Below are 27508 nucleotides of genomic sequence, written 5' to 3' on the forward strand. Positions count from 1 at the left end.
CGGCCCGGGGCTGAGGGAGCGGAGCCGGCCCGGGGCTGAGGGAGCGGAGCCGGCCCGGGGCTGAGGGACCAAACCCGGCCCGGGGCTGAGGGAGCGGAGCCGGCCCGGGGCTGAGGGACCAAACCCGGCCCGGGGCTGAGGGACCAAACCCGGCCCGGGGCTGAGTGAGCGGAGCCGGCCCGGGGCTGAGGGACCAAACCCGGCCCGGGGCTGAGGGACCAAACCCGGCCCGGGGCTGAGGGAGCGGAGCCGGCCCGGGGCTGAGGGACCAAACCCGGCCCGGGGCTGAGGGAGCGGAGCCGGCCCGGGGCTGAGGGACCAAACCCGGCCCGGGGCTGAGGGACCAAACCCGGCCCGGGGCTGAGGGATCAAACCCGGCCCGGGGCTGAGGGTTCAGCCCTGGGCAGCTCCGGCTCCATGGACAGCCCACGGCTCCGGCAGCACGGAGCTACAGCCCGGAGAGCGCTTGGAACGCGCACACCTGGCACAGCTCCGGGTGCACCGCAATCGGAGGGGCCACAGCGGGATGGGGAGCAGCAGGACAAAGCCCTGGGGACAGAGAGGGGATGTCGCGGAGATGGAGCGGGGACCCAGCAGCGCCCGGCCCCGCTCCGCTCCGGCCGGCCCAGCGGGGCGGGCACTGCCCCCGTGTGGCCGCAGGGCGGGAGCGGCCCGAGGCACAGCACAGCGTCCATCGCCGCACTGCGCGGGGAAAGCGCAGCTCGACCGACAAACCCGCCCTCACAGCGCCTGCTCCCTAAAAACAGCCTTTGCACATATTTTTACAAGTGTTTAAGGAATTTGCAGTAAGATAAAGATTTGGAAATTACTTAAATTGACATAATTTTTTTTGCACGCCTTAGTAGGATTTTATTCAGTATACTTATCCCTGGTTTTACTTATTTATTATTACTAAAAGACTCAGGAAAAATAAATAGAAAGGTAAACCTAGTCCCACTAGACAGGATAGTGTGTTTCTAGATTGAAAACATAGAAAGTGGGAGCTGTGGAGTCAACAGCGAAGCTACAGCATTATTCCAGGAGGAGCTGCTCACTACAGTTAGCACGGTGGTGCATTTAAAAATAACCCCACCCAGTAAAAACTCCAGGTAGCTGTAGCTGCTGTTTAGTGGTTTTCCCTTACAGCACCAGATGCTAACTGATAAGACACAATTAGTATTCTTAGACTTGATTTTATACAGCACAACAATTCCTAAGTTTCCTAGAAATGTTGAAGGAAGACTAAAAGAAATGTATAAACATAAAGCCACCTGTAAGTATACAAAACAAGCTAGTTCATCCTGTATTCATGCTTTTTCACGACACTCTCACACTTCCAAGCCCCAAAGAAACAAATACAGCCATAAGAATAATATTTTTAATTAATATTAATACAGAAAGAGCACATAGTACATTCCTTTCCAGCAGCAGCTCATTCAGCCCTACCATTGGAAAAAAAAAAATAAATTAAGGCTAGTTGAGGGCAACCTGCTCTAATGTTTTTTTCCCTTATGCCTTCTTGGAGACAGCCTGGTAAGCTTAAGAGACTATTTGTGCACAAAACATGGGATGTTTATTTAGCAAAACATCAAGAACAGATAAAAACATGCTTTGTTACAGTGGTAAAAATACACAGAGCTTTCAAGCTGCTTTTTACACCAGCTCAGCTGGGAAACCACACCAGTCTGGTGTGCAGCACGGTGGTGCCTTGGTATTGTATGGAACAGGCAATTGTCAGGGATCATGGTGACCACACTCAGCTACTCAGTGGAGTATAAAGTGCACGAGAAAAATAAGTGCATTGAAATGAACCATTTATGATCAAGAGCAATTCTTGTTACACACAGTACTTGCTTAAAATGGGAATATCAGAATGTTCAGTACAACACAGTACTACAATTTTCAAGAGCACAGAATCAGTATCACATATTAGAAAGACCTTTACTGAACATAGAGATTTTTGTATTTCTTCCTCCAATTATCTCCCCGCCCAACAACAAGCCTTCTGATACAATCTATGGTGGGTTTGGATGGGGTTTTCTTGAAGGATTTTCTTTGCTTGAATAAATCTGTAAGGCATCACCTTTAGCTAATACCTCCATTTTGCCCTCTATGTTCAAAACAAGCAATGATTTAGTGGCACAGTGATTTATTCCATTTTGAACCCCTAGTTCTAAAAATATTTAGCAGAATAGGCAAGTTGTATGGGGTGGAGGTTTTTTCCCCAATTACAAAAGTCTATGTCCTACAAAACTTTACATTTTTACAGGCTGTCAGGAACCATGTTGTCAATGTATTTTCCTACTCACAGATTAAGGCCATTGCTAGCAGTACTTATAAACCAAACTATGAAGAATGATCTAAGTGCTATTAATTTGGGGGGACATTCACCATATCAAGGGAAAAAAAAAAAAAAAAAAGAGAGAAAATAATTGATTGGGAGGTCTCCAATTGCATTAAACAACATAAATGTTGGGTGTTTAGTCACTGGAATCTTTGGGCATTACAGTTAACAGCAGTAGATGCTTAGAATGCAAGCTTCAAAATAGCTTATTCAAATCCCCTACAAATATATGCTGAAGGCTAAAAAATCCCCAGAAAACCCCACCTTTTATACCCTTGTATATAAGCTATTTTACAAGTTTCCTTTCACAGTGAAATCACTTTTCTGTTTGTATATTCATTTCTGAGAAAGGAAATAAAACTGGGGTTATTTCTGTAGCATTTCATTTACATTGCCAGATCACTTCCAATGCAGTGCAGTACAGCACACAGCAATATATTTTAGATTAAAAGAAGACTCTTCAATTGCCAAAACAAATTTTTTTGCATGCTATAGAAGACATCTCAGCCCTCTTAAGTGGTAAACAACAAACTAACCATGTAACCATACAGTGCTTACAAAACTATTTACCATTTTGCAATAATCTATAGTACATAAGGCAGGGTGTAAAGCACTGCCTGCCTTTCCAAACACAGTATTAGTCACCAAGAAGTGTGCACAGCAAAGAACATTCTCTATGTGTCCCACAGGAAGGGTCCACACTTCTTTCTCTTCTCCATTGAAAGGCCAGATGCTTGGAGGTAAGAACCCAAGTTCATTTGCACCCATCTGTATTAATTCACTTCTGCTAATCGAGTATGAATCCTGAAAAGCTGGATACTTTTCAGCTGTACAAAAGAGTGGATATTTTGCTACAAGATTATTCACCTAGGAAACTGTAATATGTCTGCCAATTCCAATTCTCTCCTCTGGCCATAGCATGTCCAAGGCTGTTCTCCAAGCTCAAGCAGGAGGAGGCAACTATATATAATATAGTTATAGACTGGGTGGGGGGGGGGAATTTGGAAAGATGACACCAGTGTAAGACATGAAATTAATGCACTGGGAAAGTAAAAAATAAATCTAGGGCTAGGGAAGAGAAAGAATCCAGACATTCACACTGATCTCCTGGGTGCAGGTTTGTGCTTGGGCCTGTGTTTGCTCTTTGTTCAAAGGGGTCACTGCTTGGATCTCCTTCCAGGTTGGGACACAATGGGCCTGGTCACAGAACCCATCACCCAAAACTTCTCTCTATGTTTTTCAGGAGAGAAGGAGGTCAAGAGCTCTGTACTGAAACAAAAGAGAGTTTTGCCAAGGAGCACAGACTGATAAATAAAGCAAGGGAACATACATGAAAGCCAGGAGACTCTTCCAGGCAAAAACAGTTGTGACACCTCTAACAACCTTGTTGCTCTTGAGTGAAAGATTAGAGCACACTTCATGCAAAGGCTAATGGAACAGATCAACCCCCTCAGCACCCCCTGCTTCACACAGATCAGTCCTTCAAGCTCTACTACCGCTCCGTGGTGGAGTGTGTCCCAAAGAAAGGCTCTAGGTTTTCCAAGAAAAACAAAGTAACCACACTTTCTACAATAAGGGATCAGTCTCCCTTGCCTTTAAAACAGTGGCTTTTTCAATGTGGCTTTTCCTCCGTTATATTTTGTTATCTCTTCCCTTCTATAGACTTGATCCCGAAAGGAAGTTACCATACAAAACAGCTTAAGAGTTGAAAATGTACAGTTCAGATAGATGCAATCCGTATGACCAGATGTTACTGTATATATAGAGCTGCATGTTTGCTAGTCAGTGTAGACAGAAGTAGCTAAAAGGCAACTAAAACAACAGTATTTCATTGCAAACAGGAACCAACAGACTTCAAAGTATATTACTTTACATTAACACAGATTTTGCAGTTTTTCAAGTTAGTTTTCATCAGGTACTTGGTACACAGTAAAACTGTTATCTACCTTTATTTATAGTTTCATCTTTCCAGGCAGAGATTTTTAATATTCTCTTTTTAATATTACTAATCCTGAAATGAAGAGTCAGATGTATAACATATTCCCAGGCAGTAGCTTAATGTACTGTAGAAAAGTCAGTTTTGTTTAGCAAGGACTAAAATTCACTTCAGTAACATTCCCTGAGGCAATCCATGATTTTATTGTTTTGTCCTAGAATCATTTGTGTACAGTTGCTGTTCTGTTCCAGACTGCTTTGTTTCTTTAAAAATAGACATTTAGAAAAAGACATCTGTTAACTTTCATTGCTAATTTTATATTTTAGCAATTATGCTTCCCCTTCATACCCTCATCTTTTCCTCTCTTTCCCCTCCAAAAGTTGCAAGTTAACAACACAGCATGTCTGTGTGCTTGATTTTTCCAAGACAGGGATTCAGATATTTAAATGAATGTTAATTTTTTGAACTGAAGAGAATGTAGTAGATAACAGAACATAATATGAAATGAGCAGTCTAAAATTTATCTTACTCAAACTGAAGTTATTCTCTCTTTGAGAGAGAACCTATGGTGCTAAAAAGGTAAAGGGTGAGGAGACATGGTGGGGGTAGAGAAAAACATGAGAATCATCATCCCTGTTCACAGAAATGCACTGAGCTAGAACACTGTTTCTTTACATTCCCAATAGACTAAGGAGATTTCTCCTGATACAATTTCACCTTTAACATTTCAAAAAAGCCTGCGTATCATCAATGCACTTAAAGCTTTTAAGTTTTAGTAACTTAACTTTGTTTATAAAACAAACACACACAAGCACACTTCCTAGAGTGCAAAATGCTTAAATACTTCAGTGACAGAACTCCATATGTAGTTTTTGGAACAGTAAATTCTCTTGATGTCATAGTCAACTTCTTCCATTGCCAGCAACGGTTGCATTGAACTACCCAAAACTGCAGCAAACCCAAGAGTGGCTAACTCTGTACTGTCTCTTCAGTTCTGCAGAGATCTTGGTTCATTTGTATAAACTCATTGTTGGACTTTGATACATGCACATATAAGCATCACAAAGCAGTCTTCGTGCACAACCTTGGATTTTCCTGGAATCCAGTGAGTGCAATTCTTCTAGAGACATCTTCAGGTATTCAGCAACTTCTGGACATGGAGTAACTTGTGGAATGTTAAAGCCATTCTGACCACCTTTAAAACAATAGGAAAGAAGGAGAAACAGATAAGGAGAGTATCTACATATATTTGCTCTTTATAATGTACTTTTATTATGACAACATCACCAGTTCTTGAAAACAGCTTCTAGAAAACTTAAATATACCACACTGGACTGCTGCAGGGTGAACACCTATGAGAAGTGTATTGTTCAAGAAATCACAATCAGAATCAGAATATCCTGTAGTGTTTACCAACAAACCACACCCACACAAACACCATGCAAAACCAGGGAGAACATTGGGTTTTCATTAACACTAAAAATTCTGTGCAACTTTAGGAGAGTGTCCTGAATACATAAACCACCTCACATGCACTGAATTTGTTAATAACATGATGACAACGGGTAACAGCTGATGAATTTCAAACCCTGTCTGTACCTGACTTTCAAGGCTAAGGCATGGTTTGCTCCTGGCCATTTTCCACATAAAAATGAGCAAATTCGAACAACACAAGTATGAACATCCTGCTGCTCCCAGCAGAGATTTTTAGCTTATGAAGAAAAGCTGAAGAAAAATATTTTAAATACTAAACCCACCCCCTAAGATCAGCAGGAGATATTTCCAGCATCTGAAATAAAATGGTTCTTTACAAACATCAGCCATACATATTTTAAGCACTCTGAAATGAAGCTTGATTGTCTCCTGGCTGTTATAAGAAAGTGACTTTACTTCTGTAGCAGTTTCATTTTTAACAGGAGGCAAGATTCTTCTCCCCTACCATACTCACACTGTAACAGAGGGGTTAAAAAAATACTTCATGCAAAAATTGTTACTATGTGTCTGACATTTCATCTGTTACTGTTTTTCTTAGGCATCAGAATTGAGAGTCCCTATTTAAATGGGATCTGTTTAAAAAACAGGATCTAAGAAAGCATTTGCTTTACTGATATTTGTATTATTACAGGGTAACAGTTTTCCACTGATAACTAAATGGATTCAAAGGAATAGCATAGATATTATAATGTGACTATTTCCTTTATTCTAAAGACAGCTACTGTAAGTCATTTAAGAAAAAGTAATAAAAGTATTTGTATGCTAACTGATAATCACGTACATCAAATCAAATATAAACTGAAAGTACATTCCTGCAGTTGATTATTTAAAATTAAAAATTTGCAAAGCATAGAAAAATGTATAAGGAGTCCCACTAGGAAACTTCTGCAGTTACTTCTGTACCATCTAATTACTAAGGTATCCAAATGAGGTGAAATTCAGAATATGCAAATCAGCAGCTGCCCTAAAACGTGCAAAGGTAAGGCTCAGTCAAGATCAGTATCCCAGCATCAAGTACATCAAGTTAAACAACACTAATATCCCCAAAACTTGAGGAAATAGTCCCTGAGATCTAAACTACATATCCAAAACTGTAAGAGAAGTGCAGGGGGAGGCGCGAGGTTACCGTCGCGATCCGCCATGCTGTCGAAGAAGAGCCAGGCCGAGTCGTCCCTGCCGTACTTGACAAAGGCCACGTAGTGGCTGGTCTCGATGCACAGCACTGCAAACAGCTCCATCTTCTGCGAGGGGATGCAGCCGTGCCGCCAGTCCCAGTCTGGCAGGTCCTTGGGAAGTGACAGTGGATTGAATTTATGACTCTGTCTCTTGGGATGAAGATGAACCTACAATTGAAGTGATATTTCAGAAGAGAAAAAACATCCCATAAGATTATTTGTTTCAGTGGCAGACAAAGCTAAAAAGAACATTACTGCTGAACAGAAGATTAATGGCATTAGAGAAGGAACCGCAATAACAGCAGCTGACTAAACGTTTCTTCTATTTTTTTACCCCACCAGTGTAGTTCAGTATTGCACAGAAAATTCAAATCTAAGGTTAGAAGGGAGTTCAGGTTTAATACAGCAGTTTTCAGCTATGCTCAGATTTGAAAACAAGCTATGACAGACATCTTCATGAAATTGCCAAACAGCAAAACACAGCATTTCTGCCATGAATTTATCAACTCTAACAAGGCAGCATGTAGCAGGATTTAAAACACATGGTTACTACTTCTCTACCATGTCCAGTCCCGGATTTGGCAGTTGCCATGCAGACAAACAAACTGCAGGAGTTCCTGACCTGTCACCAAAGGACACACTTTAATTGCTGGGTGGCAGCTACACTGGCCCTGGTGAAGAAGTCTCACTATGCTCGCCCACCTTTCTTTCCATTATTGCAGCATTAACCATTTGCATGGAACCCATGTGAGCAACAAAGACAAGCACTTACTTGTGTATTGCACGTTTTGCAGAACTGCTTGATTTTGCCAGCAGAGATATCAGTGTCTTCATAACACTCCCTGCACTCATACATAGCGAGCCCTCTGCAGATTCGGCACTGCCTGGGAGCTGCATTGGCAACAAAGTATTAGTCCCCACACTGGGGAGGCTTTGTTTTTTAAGAAAAGGAATATGAAAATGAAGGAGAACTATACTTTAAATGGAAAATGACACTACATTAAAAAAAAAAAAAAAAAAGTTAAAATGAGATGGATAATGAAAGAGAAATATACCACTCTATTTAATTTCTCTTTGGTGCAATGTGGATTAAGAGAAAAACATTTACACTGCTAAGTGGCAAAACAAGATGATAAAAATCAAGTGCATAACAAGCAAAACCAGGCTTTTAAATCATGTTAGCTCTCTCTTGTCATAGTGGTACAGCCAGCTTAGCCGCTACAGCTGTGAATACCAGGAAAAAAAAAGAAGAAAAAAACATAAGCTGATGGCCAAGACAGTGAGAGAAAAGGCCATGGCAACTTCAGAGATTATTATTCTAATGAATTTTGGCAGTTTTATTAATTCTTATCTCAAATTTAAAACCAGGTGTCCTTCCTTAGGATAGTGCAATGAAATATTCAGTGAATGACCAATGTCAGAAACTTAGGTCACAAAACCAAGTGATAGTTATGGCTAAAAAATTCCCAGCCACAACATACAGGTGCACATCCTCCTCTCAGATTCCCTTCTAATCTGATAAGTAATGAACAGCCATATTAATTAGCTTTGCTGCTAACAACTCCATTTTAAAAACAGCCCTGAAATAAGTTCAGTTGTACAGGTACTCAAGACTAAAATAAACAAACAAAAATGTTACATTTATACATTCTTCCTGAATTGGAGCTTCTAATTGACATGAGGGAAAAAAGCCTTCTGCCCAGTAAACTTTTATTTCTCCTCAGCCTGAGCATCTCACACTATCTTGGTAAATATCTAATACAAAAAATCCCCAACAAATCCATCAGAAGTATCAGGAATACTTTCATTGTGTTAGTTACTCTCAGCAACTCTCTTTCATTATGCAATGCAATGTTATATACTTACTGTCTTCAAGTAAGTCTGTTATATTTAATTCCAAGGATGGAAAAATTTTATTGAACATTTTGAAATCTTTTCCAAACCGGGGCATCTGGATAATCAGGCAAGAGGGTGCCTAGGTAAAATGCCAGAATATAATGTCATGAACTTGAGATAACATTCTTCTAATGATATAAATATATTCATGTTTTTTAAACTCACAGCCCACTGACAGAGGGATCTCAAAGTATTAGTCCTTAAGACAACTCAATGGCAGCAGCTAAGAAATTATCTTTTAGTAATTCTTTACCTAAATCACTTTGTTCTATTCAAAGAATACATGTCATTAAGTGACCCTTCAAATGTTTTAGTTATGTAGTCATCCTGAATCACTAACACAATATTCCCATTTCCAACATGTCTGCACATTTTTACACTACTTTTACACTACTACTTCTGTCCCATTGCTGAATTGACAGGTATTTATTTATGATCACTTTTAACAGGCAACAGCTGTCACCAACCTCTGCAAACTTCAAGTTGCTGTTGATGAATGACCACTCTAGTAACTGCTGAATTGTAGGGACTCCCACTTTCTCATTTTTGTCCATAAAAATTTGATAGAAGTAACAATCTTGTACTTTCTGACCTGCTGATCTAAAAACAGATTTAAAGAAAAAAAAACCAAAAAAACCCAAAACAACCTTTATTGTAATGATGACTGTATCTTATAGGAAAATAACATCTACACACAAATAGTCAGCAAAACACCTTCTCTGCATTGAAATACATTGTGCTTTAAAAAAAACCCAAACAAACAACAAGCCTGACAAAACACAGCCCCCTGCCTCCAACAACAAAGTGCCAGACAGTCAAGTATTAAGTTTGAACTGATTATGGAATAATTTAAAGAAACAAAATCAGTGTGAGTTTCAGTTTTTTAAAAACATACACTGATGCATGGCTGAACTACCAACTGAGAAATACTTCCTAAGCATCTGCATCAAAAACTCCCAGACAATAAAGCAGCTTTCACTGGAGAGACAATTAGGAATTTCAGTAATAAAATATCAAATGAAACAATAATAATTATCTTCAGTATGATGGGTTTAATGAAACATTTCCTCTAAATCAGGGTGATATTTACACTGCTTCCTGCAGTGGAAGTCTCACACAGATGGCTAATGTTGCTAGCCTTGCTCTATAGTTAGCAGAGAACTCTCCAAAATGATAATCCAAATTTAAGGCTGTCCAGCTCTAATTATTAAGACTCCTTCCACATCTAGGCCAACTCTGAGGCAAATTACCACATAAACTACATAAACTGCTGATACAAGCCATAGGAAGTAGGGAAGTAGTCTGGAGAAACTTCTTCATCCTCACCAAAATAACAAAAAAAAAAAAAAACAAAAACAAAAACAAAAAAAGCTATTTCCACTTCACACACATATCCTTACTACAAACCGATTATCCCCTTCAAAAAACAAGAACCACAAAACCACAACATATTTTGTACGGATAGGGAGAGGGACACAGGATTAAGCTACCAATTTAAGTATGTTTTGAGGTCAGATGTTCAAACCATAGTCAAGTATCAAGCACCAATGTTTTCAGATAGTGTTTCTGTTAAATAAACATAACTGATATATTTGGGAGTAGATATTCAGATAAGCAATTAAACCACCTCTGCAAGTACAAAAGAAAGGATATAAAAGACAGTTGAAATGGTTTTTGCTACTATAGAGAAAAGACATACAGGGCTAACTAGCTCTAACAGCAAAAGAAAACCATTAGGTAGGAGCTGTTTCATCTCAGCATCAAAAGTTCCTGGGAACTTTCATCAAATTTGCTACAAATTGTAACCTCCTCCCATCCCAGCCAACATTTAAGCCAATGTTGCTTTTTAGAGTATTCAGGTGTCAAGAGGATTCTAAAAGCATCATGCTCAGTGTTGTCTAAGTCTACTAAGAAGAAAGGAGACTTCTGAATTGCCCTTGAGGAGTTCAGGTATGTGCACAATACACACACACACTGCTGCTGAAAGCTGAATGGTGGAACATAAGTTTTGTTCTGTGTATGGCACAGATACAACAAAACCACTGAAGACCAAAGAAATAAGATTCACCTTATTTTCAACAGTGGCTCAACTCTTAGAATATGGTGAAATAAAATATTCAAAAATTCTTCTGGATCTGGAGGGAGGAGAGAAAAAAGTTTTGTTAGCATGCAAAACCAGACGCATTATTCAAGACTCATTGAAAGTGAAGGTTTTCAAAATTTTCATGGGAAAAAAGTCACTTTTTACAGCTTTATTACCATAATAAGATTATGACAAACTGTGAATATTTTCATGACAAACCTCTATTTATTCTTCTAGTGTTAAATAGCCCTAATAAAAGGTACAGGCTCAGCAGGGTAACAAAACTTTCCAGTAAATTTAAAGAAGATTCTCTGTATTTCAGAGGAATCATTTGGCACCACACAACTTTTCCAGGAGAAATAAACGCTTTCAAAAGAAAACAGTGAATCTGTAGAGAGCCAGTGAGGAGCAGTGACAAGAACACAAAACCCACACAATAGTCCCAAGTTTCATCTAAACTAGAGACTAAGTTCTCTAACCAAGAATGCATCCAACAGCAGCTTCCCAGAGGGCTGTTCTCCCCCATCATAGTTTGCTGATGTATTTCTCTCCCTGCCACTAACTGCAGTAATTATTGGTTCCAGCATTCAGTATTTACAAAGAAAGTAATATTCTTTTGAATAAAAGCAAAACAGTTACATAATACAATGCTAATTAATCAATATATGCAGTAGAAGAACAAAAAGTTGGGAACTGATTTTTCTAGCAAGATTTGAATATTTTATTTCTTAAAATACTACATAATCATTGTAACAATTAAATGTTGTACTGCAAAAGTTTATTCCTCAGGGATCAAAATGACAATTTGAATAAGAACAAACCTTTCTAGCAGCCAATGGTCACTCAGATCTCTGCCAGAGACACTACTGATGCAGAAAAATATTTGGGTGTTTTGTTCTGGTATAATTATGTAGCAAGGTTCCTCAGTTCCTTCATACTAGATTCTTAAGTCTCAAAGAAAAGCAAACCTCCCCCCTATTACCTTTTTCCTCTGAAGTGAATCCTGATGCAGCCTCAACTTTTTCAAGTATTTTCCTCAGCTTCATTATTTTTGTAGCACATACATATCCATATCTAAGATAAATGGGTTTATTAAGCTATTAGCTATTTTGTGATCAAGTCAGAGAAGAAAAAAAAAAGCCAAAACCAACCACTTAAATACTGAAATACAGGTTCTCAAATCCTTCTTTAACTGCATACAGTATTTCTTCAAAACTACATACTGATTTCTCATATTTAATCTGACTCCCAGTTTTCTTAATGTAGTATCATTTTTATGCAGTGTTCAATGTTCTTTTACAACCTTTAAAAGCATTTTTAATAATCAACTTAGCAGGACAACTGTTCTTGGATTTGTCAGTCAATTGTTTTTGATTTCACTCTGATTTGCACTGCTTAATGTATCATTTCAGAATGTCACATAATAACAGCATGGTGGTAGTTGTTAACAAACAAAAAAAAAATCAATATTTGAGGAAAAAAAAAAGAAAAAAACCAAAACAAAGCTGAGGCTTTGAGTATTCAGTCTTTTCCCCTAAAGTTTTAAGCATGGTAAAAGGACAGTAAGACATTCAGCCACCTTGGGCATCTGAGATTTCTGCTACTCAGCATGTATCCTGCTATCCTACCTGTTCCACAGACCCTGGAACACACCAGGCAGAGCACACACTCCCTGACAAGAACAAGGCTTCAGGGGCCAATATTTTTATTTATCAAAATAAAAGTTGTCAGAAATTGTTCAGTGACAGCCCTCAGAATTTTGGAACTACAACTGTATTATTCACATGTTTGAAAAACATTAAGCTTAAGAAAAATAACTTTTCATGGAGATTTTTGTTGCACCTCCTTTGCTTGTTGTGCCTGAGAAACGACAAAGGTCATATTAACTTCTTTTAATAAAATAATTTTGGCCACTTGCATACCACAAGTAAAAAGTAATGAAACTTCTAAAGTACTGCTAAATCTATTGAACTATGAAACTCCATATAAGACAAGCCAAATGGTTTTCTTGTCAAGCACAACAGCACTAAAAACATGTAGAGACGAATGCTGTGAGCAAACATAACTTGTATTTATCAGTACTTTTGTACTCATACTTGCACAAACTTCACAATAGCTTTGTGCTGATCCATTTGCAAGTAAGAATCTAGTGAAAATATTTATCACCAAACAATGAATAACTCTTTCCAGTAGTCACTAATTAAATCTGCTATGAAGAAAAAGTAAAAATACTTAAAAGAAAAATACACTGAGTAGCAGCAGATAGCCAAAATTGTCAGATTTGCAGTAGGATTGCAAACACTGCAGGATCTCTCTAATTCATGTTAGGCTAGAGACCAGTTCTTGTCTTTACTTACATTCTCAGAGGATTCACAATCTCTGTCCGCAGCAGCTCCTGAGTCTCACTATAATACTCTACATCATTCATTTCTTTAGGTCTGAGCAGCACAGTGTCCAAAACAGAGCTAAAAGAAAAGAGGCTACAAAGAAAAAAGGAAAAGGAAGGTTGTTTTGACCATTCAATGCCTGAGCAACATAAGACAAACCAAGCAAAGCCACAGAAGAATTAAAGAACTAAACAAGCTCACAGAGAGGCAATTATGGACAGGGGACACAGCTGCAACTAAATAGCAAAGTCCATTCCAACCCAGTTTCCTTTCTGCAGCAAAGTACAGAACCAGCTGCCCAGGCAGATTCTGCAAAGAAGCTGTAAGAGGCATTTCCCTCCCTCCACCCCCTGGCCTGTGTTCTCCTTATCCTTCCACTATTTCCAGGCCAGAGACTCTCTCAGACTAAACAAGCAGATCCATGAGGGCCAGTGCAGTTGGGACATGATCAGCACTAGATTGCTGGCACTGGGAGAGCACAGGGACTGCAGCACAGGAATATACACAGACACTCACTCAAGCAAAGATCACATGTTCTGCATTTCTAGCATGGGATGCCACTATACAAATCATGAACTTACCAGAATAAGGTGGAGTCTAAGTAACAGGAGTTGTAATGACCCTGGATACCTTTCTTCTTTCCAATCATTGTCTCTAAACCTTCTTTTTCCATTTTTGGAGGAGTGTTTTCTTCTACCACTTCACTTAAGTAACCTCCAAAGGCTGAAATTTTTTTTTTCAAAAGACACTTTAAAGCCTCAAATTTTATCCCCCTTGAGATTTTCCTATCAATGTTTTATAGCTAAGTTGCTGCCTTAGTGTAAGCATTCCTTCTCTGGATTAGAGTAGCATTTTACTATAGCTGAGACTCACTGTCTTCCAGAGAGTGAACAAGGCTTGACATTCTACACTAGAGTGCTTCAGAAAGCCTGCAGCACTGAATTACATTTTATCCAGTAGGAATGAAGTTCTCTTTTCATTACAAATGCCCTGCTCATACTATCTTACAAGTATCAGACACTTTTCTTTGCTGTTGTCCCAGTCAATCAATACAACATGACCCAAGAAATCTAAAATACTTGAAGTTAGGGAAAAAAAAAAAGAAGTTTTTCACCACTAACTTCCATCATAAAAATATATGCTTTTCTTTGTTAATATTTAAGCAAAATAATTTGATGTTATAGATTATAGAAAAGTAACTGCTTTTATTTCTTTTAATGCAATCATACAGTGTTAGAGTTGCAAATACCATTTTCAGCAAGATTGTTTTATAACTTCTAAAGTAAAAAATGTACAGCATAAAAAATTCCCATAATTTTATGTCATTTCCCTAAATATATAAACATTTGTTTTAAAGCATAGGAGAATTAATTCAAGATTCACTGTATTCTGTACAGACTGACTCAGTCTCAATTAAGTAATACCTGTACAGATTTCCAAGTGCTCAATACAAAGAACTTCTAGCAGGAGTGAATGAACCCAAAGCCCTGCCAGCTCCCAGCTGATAAACAAGAAACAAGCAGATCAGTACCTAGAGAGTTGCAGCGCTCGATCTGGTTGGAAACAGGCTGGAGAGAGGCAAACCTGGAATCTGGCCTGCAGCTTTTGAGTTTAACAAAAAGAGCTTTCTTTGGAGCACACGTGAAGTATCGAGTTCCTTTAAATGTTCCGTCTGTACAGCCTGCACATTCATCTTCCTGAAAATTCAAGTGAAAGTTCACTGTTTTTCTTATTTCTATAATTCTGCAGTAAGACATTTGATAAGGAATTTACCCACAAGTCACCCTTCTGCTACTCTGAAGCATGATACACACTGTTTCTGCAATTTAGTACCCAAAGCCTCAAATGAGGTGTTGTTTAACTGGAATTATTGAGAAAATTAAGACTTGCATGTTTCTTTCTTCATGCTTAAACTTTCACTCCATCCAAAATAAAACAAAAATTCCATCAGAAGCAGCATAGGGGAGATAGGAGGAAAGAATGAATTTAACCTGGTCCAGATTCCTTCTGTAGTTAAAAAGAGCACTTTTTACCACTTGATTAAAATCACTGAGCATGGGGCAGTGTGAACAATTTCAGCATGATTTGGCTGCACAAGTAAAATGCCTGCTTCAGAGCACACAAAATGTACATCATGGAGAGACAACACAAACTAGGAGTGAACAACAAGCTGTTATCTTTGAGAACAGCATTTAAGGTGCATTGCCTGCTTACTAACAACAGCTAGGCTGAAATGCAGAAATGCACAAGTGGCACCCAGGCTAATGCAAGACACCCTAAGAAGCAGGCTCAGAATGCCTGTAGCAAGCTATGGCTTCAACTTCACCCAAAATACCCACAAGGATCAGGACATTGTAACAGCTGGAATTCCAGCCACATTCTCACATACATTGCCTGTGTTTTGCATCATTTTACACTGCTGTATGTAATACTTTAGTGAACATTATCCCAAAATATAGAACCCCGTCTCCCTAATTGTGTACACGTTAATTTAAGTGATGCCCCATCACAACCTTGGCAGCAGCTGCCACAGAGGGAATGGCAGTACACAACAGCAATTCATGTTTGAGGCAACTGTGGGTTTTTTTTTTACAAAGGGCCCACAGAAACTCAAAGCACATGGCTGTCAAAATCAACAATATCTCTACTGTCAATTATCAAAACCAATCTTATGGCTCTGACAGTCATCACTCTGACTGCCTGTTTGCTGATATGCAAACAACAAACAAAAAATTACATTCAACAAAGACAGCTAGAGAATTTTATATAAATTTCCACTTAAAGGATCTTTAAATTTAATTATTCAATTGCAGTCTCCATAATGGAAGGACACTCCTTCAAAGCAAAGAAGTGATTGGTCCTACAAACTCCTTTGCCCATTGTGATACAAACACATCTCAGAGCCTACAAACAGAGTAAGGTGCAGAGCAGTCATAAAAGTCAGAGCTTATCAAAGAATGTAGCTCTAAGGAGATCACTTGGCAACCTGCTTGGGCAAATCCTCCAGACTGGCTGCTTTTGCAGCATATACAGGCACCAGCTCTGAGAAACAAAACTAGTGATTAACATAAATCTAAACTAGAATTTATAGTTACCAGTTCCAGTCCTGCCAATACTTCATTTACTCCAGGGGGCTGCCCAATCCAGCGGATTACTCCATAGAAAGGAGGATTTTCTTTAACTTCAGCCAAGGAACCTGCTTCAAGACCATGTGAGTTTCCAATTGGGCTTGCTGTTGATGGACTCTCCTGGGTAGCAGTAGTAGTCACGTCACCCATGACAGACTGAACAGATAAAGAGAGAGGACTATGTCCAATAGTACCATTAGTACTTGTTGTTTTTGTCAAGCTAAAGGGGAGGGAGTGAAATCTGTTTTCTGTAGACACAGAGTTTGTTAAAGGTTGCTGCAGTGGTGGTGACGAATGCCCAAATCCAGAAGATGAATCAGTAAGTGACTTTGAAGGGTCTTCAGTAGCTGTTAAAATCAAAACCAAGATGTTAGTAAGTGTAGGGGTTGTGTTTTTTCGCCCCCTGTATTAAAAAAGGAAAGACTTGGCTCTCAAACCACCACCATCTGATGCAACAGGTGGGAAGCAATAACAGCTGGGAACTTTTAGGAAGACTTTTGTCACTTGCCAACACTGGAGACAGAACTGACTAAGAAGACACTAAGTCCCACCACCTTTACTACAAGCAGCAAAAATTAACAGCACAGAGAAACGAGATGCTAGAAACTACAGGAAGGTTTAGACTGAAATCTTTTTTTTCATCATCACATGAGCCCTTTTCTTTGAACATGAGTTAACAGCCCCAAGGATTATGACCGTAGGGGGAAAACTAGATAGAGCTCATTGGTCATTGTGACTGAGGAAATTATTTGGTTCACAGCTTATAAAGACATAAATAATTGCTTGCAGACATGGTTTGCAAGTGAAAAAATGCTTATTCCACTGACTCTATCACAACATACTTTGGTTCTAATACAGGGAATCTATCAGTGTCTATAAAGAATAAAGGACTTAAACATGTCATGAGCAATGCAGTGCCTGATAAAAGAGATCACAACTACATGGAACAGCACAAGCACTCTGCTCTCATCTCTCTACACAGTCATAGAATACCCTGAGCTGGAAGGGTCTCTAATACAAAATTGGTATTTACAGAGCAAAAGCCTCTTCATCTTCAGCCATTCTCCCCATGCTGTTTCATTAAATGAAGTTAATGTCTTAAAAATTAAAAAAAAAAAAAAGACATCTGTTGCAGAACCAAGAACAATTTAAATTAATTTTCTTTTGTAGTTCAAGGAATTCAGGGGCTACTGCTGCTACACGTTAAGGTGTAACTTAACAGTTTAGTATTTACCCCTTGAGTCATTGAGCCAGTTAGCTACACTTTTCTAAGGTTTACCAGGAAAAAAAATTAGGTCTGGAAACAAATAGAGAGATATATTGACTCACACTTTTAAAACTTTAAAAAGAGAGATTTTACAGAAATAACTTTTAAAAACTACAGGAAAAAAAAATGTACACATAGATAATTTCCCCGCTCCCACTTCCAGACTGATTAGCTGGCATGGCAGAATATTACAGCTCCCTTGGGTCTGTAACACAGCTACAAAGACAAGCAAAACACAATTACTGTGTATACTTGGCTACAAGGAATATTTCATGTCTTCCATCCAGCCTCAGCTTTTATTTGGCCTGTGAGACCTGTGCATTCCCACAGAACTGCACATGGGTTGCAAAGAACATAATCTCCTACATGCAGGATAAAACCACAGCTCACACCTAGACAGAGTACATTTCCACAGGGGTTTCAAGATGCTTTTTATGATGTGGTATGTATTCCACTACGACAACACAGTCCAACTGTTTTACATTTAATGGCATCCTTGTTTTATTTGAAGAACATGATACACTTTAGTTTTGTTTTGTGGGGTTTTAAAACAAATATACAAAAAATATCCTCTCTCTTTACCTTCATCAATATACCATGGGGATTTTGTTTTTGTTTGAGGCTGAGAGTCAACTGATGAACCATTTAATGTGTAGAAGACTTCAGATCTGCTTCTATTTCCAGGTTCAGAGGTAGATCCTGGAAAATAACATTTTATTAAGAGATTAATCTCTATTTACAAAAGGTCACCTACACTTTTATTTCACAGTATAAACTGGTTAGTACACTTTCAAGAAGAGACAACTGCCCTTCCACAAAGGAAAAAACTCTCCTATCAAGGCTAACACAGTTCTAAGCTTACAAGGTAGAAGTCTGCACCAAACCAACATAGACTCTGAGCTGAAATCTTAAATCACCAAGCTGAAAAGAAGGCAGAAAATACCTCTCAAGAGCAAATTTTTCATGACTAGAAATTAGGGATATAAGAAGGTATTTCCAATTCAGTTACAGTAGGTGGGTTTTGCTTTTAAAGCACTGAAATTTCACAATAGACAAATACATTACTGATCAAATTCTATAACTTGTACCAACATATAACCACAGTTACTATAGTGAAGATAATCTCTGCCAGCATCCAATGCCAGGTAAAATGCCAACTTATAGAATATACTGTCATTTGTATTCTACTACTCAATATAGCCACTAGTAAAATCAAAAGATACTGAATTATTATTTCTGCCTTAAAAACATTGTTTCTCTTTCAGTTTTTTGTTTCTTTGTTTTTTGTTGTTTTTTTGGTTTTTTTTTTTTCCCTGGGAGAGTTTTCAGAGCTGAACAAAAACATTCAAGGAAGTTTATATTCTGGGAATTCAATTCTGGTTTTGAATCACAGCAAAGTTAATACAGTCACTATTAAGTAGATCTGCTCCCAGGCTAAAAATTTCGAAATTACTAGCTCTGCAAGAAGACAACAGCAAACTATTAAAAACCAAAACAAAACTATAAACACATACCACACTTCCAGCGAAACAGAATGCAGCCCTGACCTGGTGATACTAGACAACTTAATAATACAGTCTTGAATTTTTACTAAACCTCAAACTCTTTTTCATGAAAATGAAGGCAGCTTGAGCAATCTTAAACTGTCTACAATTTTTATAATGATTTAATAAATTCATACTAATACTCTGCTTCAGAGAAATTTAACTTTTAACTACAGTTGGATTTGATGGTCTTAAAAGTCACTACCAACCCTGGTGTTTCTCTGAACTTGACACACAACTGAAACAATATATCAACTGATAGAAAAGACAATACTTTTTTGCAAACAATAGAATTTTTTAATCTTACATAAGTAAAGAAAATCCCTTCCCATACATACCTATAGCCTTTGGCTTACTATGATTGAACAAGCTTTTGTCACCACTTCTTGAGGTATAGGCAAGCTTGGGAGGTCTCCTGTCCTGTGACACAGTCTCTAAGACATGGTACATGAAGACAGTATTAGCTTCCCTTTTCTATGTTTTCACTGAGTTACACAGAGCTCACCTTGAAATGTAACTGAACAAAGATCTGTGATCACAAGCTTTAATGAGTGCAACAAAGCCTTGTTTAGCACATAAACAACAATCTGCCTTTGGCACATCAGCAATTGCTCACTGCAAAGTCTACCATTACTTCTTGAACATATCTAATTGGTTTGACTTCACATTTTTTAATATATATATGCACTTCCATTATGGGAAACATTTGCAAGACATTTTAAGTTTTTTCTACCAACATATCTGCAATAAATGCTCTTTTCAAAAAACTGAGAAGTCCCTGTGAATTCTCCAGAGAAGAGCAGAAAATGTGTGCAAAAGCATGCATGTCTTCTAAACCAGCAAGTAGGAGGCAGACACAAGAAAAGTCAGTAAAACTGAAGTGTGAGATCAACAATTACAGACTACAGACTCATTAGAACCTGCCTAGAGATAGTGCCCAAACAAAAGTCTCATACAAACTTTTCTTTCTTCAGAAAACAGTAAAGTAATTAGGGAACTCTGTTAACAAGTTAACACTATCCAATGAATTACTGCAGTGAATTTTTCCACAGTCTTGACAGGTATTTCCAAGTATTTATTCCCAGAATGCATACATAATCCTGCCAACACCTTTCAAGCACAGCAAGAACAGCTTTCTGATCAAGATATCTGAACTCCTGGAGTAAAAGGAACAACAGTCCATAGAAAAGATCCCTACTACAGACACTCACATACTCATGAATATTACACACTGCATAGTATTGTAAAGAGTATACAACGTGACAGGAATTTTGCTCAGTATTAAAGCTTTTCCACTAGTGAGACTGTAACCCAAAGGAGGATGAAACTGAAGAGAAATATAACAGAGAAGGTAATTCAAATGAACTTAGGATATTAATTCTGCAGTATTGTTTTAATCATGTAACCGTGCCTAGACAGAGGATGCCCTAGATGTTATCAAAGTCTGCCTTCTGGTTAAGAAGCAGGGCATACCTGGAATAACATCATTGATATGCAAAAGAAGTGTACTTTCAACACTTGCAAAACTGCACAGCTGTATTCCATTATATCTTCCATCCCAGTTTCCAATCGGATTATCCTAAAAATAGAAAAGTACATTACATGTATCCCAAAAGAAGATTTACATCATACCGAGTACACATATGTCTTTAGGAATATAAAAAAATAGGAAAATGAAACATTTGACAACATTTACTTTTTCCTGTAACTAATTTTGTATTTAGAACAGTCAAACATTAGTCTTTAAAGACAAAAGCTTAAAACGTCGTCTCTTGAGAAAAAGCTCCTACTTTAATAAGCATTTTTCTTCTAAAAAGCATTACTGATAAACAAGCTAGAGCAATTCCGGTGCATTTTTAGGGAACAGGTAATGCAGCCAAGAAAATGGAAGCATCTAACCTACAAAACCAGAACAATCTTGAACTACCAGAAGTTTAAAAGCTGTTAATTTTTAAAAATTCATGTTGCTAGAAACAGTTTTTAATGACAAGCTTCACATTTTCTTTTCTTTTGTACTTGAAACTCACACTTTTAAGGAAGAACAAAGGCAAACAAAACAGTTAAATGAAAAAAAGCTTTTAAAATGGCTAATAAAAGAAAAAGACATCCAGCCTACTTTTTTAACAGCCATAACAAAGCCAGTCTCACAAGACGAACACTTTGACTCCATGACTGACACCTAGCACGGCAAGTAGCTCAGTGGAGGCTCCTCAGAGTAAGCAGAGTATTTCACCTGAACTGTTTAGCATCAAATCTGACACCATTTACCTAATGCCAAGAAACAATTACCACCAAGGGCATCTTTGAACACAGTGTTTATTTCCCATTTTAGGTCAGCCTCCACTGAAGTAGCTTGTGGATAATGTTTCTTCTTCTACGTGCATGTCATTCACTAGCTAACACACATGCAGAAGTTATTAAAGTCAGATTATTTTCTTACCATGTCCACTCCAACAACGTATCCTAAACTTTCGTTTCCTGGTAAGACATCACAGAATATAACTGTCCCATACTCTATACTCTCTCCTATCTTCAGAGAAACCCTGGAGTTGATCTCCAGAGGAGGAAGTTCTACCTGCATTGCATCAACTGGAGCTGCATAGTCACTTTCCAGTTCATTGTCATCATCTTCCACCAGCTCCAGTTTGTCCAAGGCAACAAAAACCCCACAATCCTCATCACATCTGAAAAGCTGCTTGCCTTGGTACTGTCCATCAGTAAACCCCTGACCACGGCCTTCTTCCTAAGAGTCAGAGGAGGAAGAGGAAGGAAAAAAAAAAACAGAAAAAAACGAATTATGTATTCTGTGAAAAACAGACTACTAAAAAAGCAGTAACATAATCCAGTGCAATTTGTCCAAAACACTAAGAATTTGCCTGATGCACTATTGTTATTGAGAGAATTCTGCTGTCAGAATCTGTGGCAAATATACAAACTCCCTATCTTCAGGGAATAAAGAGCAAGATGTCACTAGATTAGAGAGTAGCTGCAGGCAGAAGCCTTTATACTCAGAGAAGCATGTTGTCTTCAGGTGCACATTTTGCTTCAATCATCAAATTTTTGCCATATCAAGACAAGACTATTTAAGACTAGACATAATGCTAAGCATTCAAAAATTCCATTTATGTGCCATATAAAATGAGATGATTTTCAGAAGCACTTGGGCCTGATATTCCCTGAGGTTCTCAGCGGGAATTACAAAGAGTTCAGGAAAAGTTTAAAGAGTACTTTGAAAAATGTACTTCACGACAAGAGGAGAACTCTTCTGAACCTAATCCTTCAAGAGCTCGTAGTTGGCATTAATTTGGCAGAAATATTTCACAAGGAGGACAGAACAGATACATTCTCTATTTTAGCTAATTGCCATTGGACTTTTGGAGGATCTACAAAAACAGCAGCCCTAAAATCCAATCCTGCATATACAGACTGTAAAACAAAGTACTCAACAGAAATCTGAGTCAAACATTCACCATGAAAGGGATGTAGGTATTTTTGCCCAGAGAAGTGGTGGATGCCCCATCCATGGCAGTGCTCAAGGCCAGGATGGATGGAGCTCTGGGGAACCTGGTCTAGTGGAAGGTGTCCCTGCCCATAGCAAGGGGTTTCAGACTGGATGATACTTAGTCTCTTCCAAGCCAAACCATTCCACAATTCCATGAATTAAATTTTTCTGGGCTATAGGACTCAGAGGACACTCAAGTCTTTCTGCCAGCCCATGCATCACATCAAGCTTCACTTAACATGGAGATTACAAGGCTGATGTGATATGGCACGTTCACATAAAACTATCTATGAGAAGACTGAAGCTAATGGATTTTAGGGGTAATGTACTTCTAGAAAAAAAGATTATTGGGATTTTCTCTTTATACTGAAAATATATTTAGCTCACCTCATAAAGTACATCTGATACTACTCCTTAGTAAGTAACTTACCAGCAACTCCACTCCAAAGTATATCCCTGTTAGGGATCTCTCTTGCATTAAGGGTCCTCTGAAGCGAACAACTCCAGGATATTTCTCATCCCCTGATCTCAGCTGTACTCTAACAGGTGAGCCAATATCTATCTGGACGCCTTTAGTTAACCTGCTTTTGCTTTTAAACAAACTGTATCTTTCCTCACAGTTAGTAATAGCCAGAAGCAACTCAGCTAGTTTTTCATTTATTTCTATAACATCCTTCTCATCCACAAACAAGATGGCATGAGGTTGTTCCAGAATCTTTAATCCAATCTGCAGTTTCTTGCCTTTACATGGAATATTTCTGGAGTGTGCCACAGAAGAACGGTCTTGAAAAAACTGCCCAATGCTACCTTTGGGCACTTTCAAGAGCTTTTGAGTTTGCTTGTCTATGACACTGCATTCTTGGAGAAGCAAGTAAAAGATCCTCTCTTCCCAATAGGATGAACTTGCTTTTTCTTGACTCCATAAGCCTGAATTCATTGTGATTAAAAAAGCTGCACAGAAGTCTTCAAGAAAAATAAGTTCTTGATTTATGTGCAGTGATCTTTCCAAATTCTACTGGGGGGTCCAATCTTTGTGAAACAATGCAATATTCATTTTGCAAAGAAACACATTCAGAGTAGAAAGTCTAGAATAAAAAGAAAAGAAAAAAAAATTGAATTAGGTAAGTTCAGCTACTCTTAAGTAAAACATAAACCAATTTAAATCTGTGACCAGACTCATTTCTCATACAGATCAGAGTTCAGCAAAATGCAAGGCAGTGACCACAGTCCCAGAACAGCCACTGCACTGCTGATCATGGACAGACCCATTTACTCATTTCTGTTCCTTATTGCTGAGTATTTCACTTCCTTCTTTAGTTCCTTGGAAAAAAAGGGTTGTGGAAAACATATAATGAAATGCAGTAAACAAAGAAAACGACCATAAATGAAAGCAAAAAGAAAATCTGAGTGTAAATGAACACAAATAAACAACCTGCTCTAGTTTACAAATAATATTTTAATGAAACTTTTCACTATAAAGCTCTTTTCCCGTGCTTAGTGACTACTTATTTCTGACAAAGTGTACTGCATCTGTCATCCTGTATAACATTTTGATTTAGTGAAGCAGAAAATTGTGTTGACAAAATAGAGCAGCAGAAAATGGAAACTTTAGTGACTTATAACAGCCATTTCTTTAATAGAAATGGACAGTTCCAGTAATACACAAAATATGAAAACCAAATTAAGTCAGCATTGCAACATGCAATTCTCAGAAAAAAAACTGGAGGCTCTTATTTTTGTCCTTCTAGAAAGATAATTCACTTCAACAAAGTAAGACATACCTCACTTTCAGTTATTGAAATACCACAGAGCAAATATCTAAAACATCATCTTTAGAAATACAATTCACAACCAAAAAATTGAAAAAGAACAATTTGAAAAGACTTCTTTGAGCATATGTGTCTATAGCTTTGATCATAGTGGATACATGAAGAAAGATCTGCAGTACCTTAGCAAGATTTGCTCTTCTAAAGATGACAGCAAAGGGTAGTATACAAATTCAGAATGTATTGTCACAGAAATTTTCCTGTTCCCAATCTGTGATGCCACAGTTTGCATTCAGTTAAAGGACAATCTCAATGACTATTGATACCTAAAGCCAAATAATCTTTGTCCTGGTGCCTAGGTACCCTATTTCTCCACAACTTTTTTCTGATGGCATTCAAATATCACAAAATCTATTGCTGTTTCTGCTACTCTGTCTGAACCTAGTTTCAGAAGCTACTGAAAAGCAATGAAGTCCAGCAATCCTGTAATTATTTCCTTATCTTTTTAAACGGGACAGGGTATTTAACAAAACTCGTTCCCCAAAGAAAAGCAGTAACTATAGACAACCTGAAATTTGGGCAAAGTCTTATCTCTCAGATGGTAAAATAAGAATGTCACACAAGTTTTGACTCATTCCCTCCTTTAATTTTTTTCACACAATAGGAAAAAAAAAAAAAAATCTGTCTTGTTCTTCATAGCTCCTTTTTATGTTCTCTAGAAAACTTACATTCTTTCAAGAGCTGACACATTTCACTTGCCTTTTTTTTTTTTTTTTTTTTAGAGCCATTCTACAAAGTTTCTCTATTCCCAGTAGACTGCAAACAAGTATCTCTGACAATACAGGGATACTGATTTTTCCTACTTCATTTACAGAAATAATTTATTTTAATTTTAGTAAGTACACATGGAAATAATATATTAAAAGAGAAAGTCTGTTCAACAGTTTAAAGTAGATTGATTTATTTGCAAAATAAGATTTATTTTATTTATTTTTAATAAGTATATCTTGTTTGCAAGTCCATTGCTGCAACAATACAATCTTCACATCTTTACTAGTAAAGAACTCGCTGTGAAAAATTGTCAAAGGCTGCATTTAGATTATGTAATAAATTTATGTGGTGTGTGGTCAGTGTTTCAAAGTCCTAGTCACCCACAAAAATGTTACTAAACCCACTGGCTATAGTACCAAAAAGCTTTCCTTTAATAAGAGTTCATTGTCACTATATAAAAATGCCTTCCTTTAAAAGCTTATCTACAACCACTGTCCCACACAGCTTTAAAAGCTAAAAACCCCTTTTTTAGAATAATACAAGTGATAAAGTAGTATTTTAAGAGTACAGAAAAGTTTCTTAAAAGGACAAATTTTGGCAATCTATCAAAATTACATTTACATACACCACTGATCTTAGGATTAATTTTTACAGCCATTTTTCATGGAATTCTGTGAGTAAAGTAAAATCTTTGCTGAACAAACAGCATAGTTGCATCAGAACTATGATCAGAATAATCTATTGTCACTACAGAGACATCAGAATAACAGTTTGCTCTGAAATTCAAGAGCTCTGTTTCTACCCTGCAGGAGCTTTAGATGAACTATATAAAGATATTTCAACCAGCTATCAGGTTTCAGAATGAACACACGTCTGTGGCTCTGATTCAGAGTATACAATGAAAAGGATAAAATAAACTGTTCAGTTTGTTTTTAAAAACTGACACTTTAATATCAAAAATAATTAAACCACATGAGATGCAAAGTGCTGCTCCTTAACAGCCCAAAACCAATTTTCATAGGAAGGTTAAACTAGGAGCAATGAAATTTAGTTGCAGCTCAATGTACAGAGAATTACATGTCGGCAATACAAGTCACGACTGGAATAAATAGCAACTGTTTCTTAAAACAGTGGTTGAAACTGTAATACAAAGATGTTCGTACTGGTAACATAATTCCTAAAATAAAAGGCACCTGCAGTTGTGTTAGGCGTTATAAATGGGATACAAATAATCTCTGTGAGGAATCGTTCTCTAGGGTCAGAGTGCTGTGGCGTTACGAGATTTACCCACGCGGCCGCTCCGCAGACGCGCCGCGGCCAGTCCTCCCCAAAACATGAAATACGTGATTCCGAATGATACCGAATATCACATTTCACTGGGTTCTCTCACGGAGCGTTTCACGGCAAGGCACGGCCGTGAGACCCACACGGCTCCGCGCAAGGATACGATTTGCAGAATAATTATCCTCCCTCCCAAACCTGAGCTTTTTCTCTCCTCCCCGGACAGCTCTGCGCAGGACGGGGAAGGAAAGTCCCGAAACACTTCTCGAGTCGCCAACGCGCTGCTGGGGATTGAGGCTGAAGTGTGGGAAAGGCCCAGCAGGGCCCGCCAAGAGCGGAGCCACCGCCCCCCCGGCCCGGCCCGGCCCCACGCTGGGCCCGGCTCCCCCCGCTCCGCAGGGGCGGCGGGCCCGGGGTGACCGCCCGCGGGACCGGCCGGAGCGCGCCCCGAGTGGGCGGCCGCGCCCCTGCCTGACGGCGCCGAGGGACATCCCGCAGCCGCGGCCGGCCCCGCTCGCTCCTCACCTCCTCCTGCCCGGCCCGGCCCAGGCTGGGCCTGCCGCCCGCCCGCGGCTCCGTCCCGGCGCCCTCACGCGCCGGCCCGGCCCTCTCGGCGCTGCCCCATCGCCCCACGGCCGCGCAGCGAGCGACCGCACAGCCGCTCCTGCTGCCCCGGCAGGCCCGCCCCCCGGCCATCCGCCGCGCCCGCAGCCAATCACAGCGCGCCCGCCCCACCGCTGCGCTGCGCTATTGGCGACAGGCGCCGCCACTCACGAGCCGATCCGGGGGTTTCCAGCGCAGCGCGCTTGTATGAGCCGCAGGGGAGGGGGCGGTGGCGGAACCCTCCCCCTGGGGGGCGATGATTGGTCGATAGGGACGAGTGGGCGGGACTTCTGGCACTCCGGAGGCGCTGACTGGATGGTGCGCGCGTGCC

General features: G+C 39.1%; 1 protein-coding gene across 2 annotated transcripts; it reads right to left on the reverse strand.

Annotated features, from left to right (window-relative positions):
* Positions 1–1364: 1364 nt before the first annotated feature.
* Positions 1365–27272, reverse strand: CYLD (CYLD lysine 63 deubiquitinase). Of its 2 annotated transcripts, none has more exons than XM_079315803.1 (17): positions 27100–27272; positions 23187–23841; positions 21695–21997; positions 20728–20833; positions 19593–19688; positions 18293–18409; positions 16411–16790; positions 14847–15012; positions 13897–14038; positions 13286–13408; positions 11911–12002; positions 10914–10980; positions 9313–9445; positions 8816–8924; positions 7722–7840; positions 6901–7117; positions 1365–5475 (listed from the first exon to the last, which is right to left on the reverse strand). In XM_079315803.1, the coding sequence occupies exons 2-17, from the start codon at positions 23691–23693 to the stop codon at positions 5291–5293; spliced, it is 2862 nt and encodes a 953-aa protein (XP_079171929.1). In that variant the 5' UTR covers positions 23694–23841; positions 27100–27272; the 3' UTR covers positions 1365–5290. The 2 variants fall into 2 exon arrangements, with proteins under 2 accessions (XP_079171929.1, XP_079171930.1); XM_079315804.1 differs by having other exon boundaries at positions 21830–21997; positions 27100–27271.
* Between the last annotated feature and the right edge of the window lie 236 nt (positions 27273–27508).

Source organism: Erithacus rubecula (genome assembly GCF_903797595.1).
Source record: "Erithacus rubecula genome assembly, chromosome: 12".
In the NCBI taxonomy this organism is placed as follows: domain Eukaryota; kingdom Metazoa; phylum Chordata; class Aves; order Passeriformes; family Muscicapidae; genus Erithacus; species Erithacus rubecula.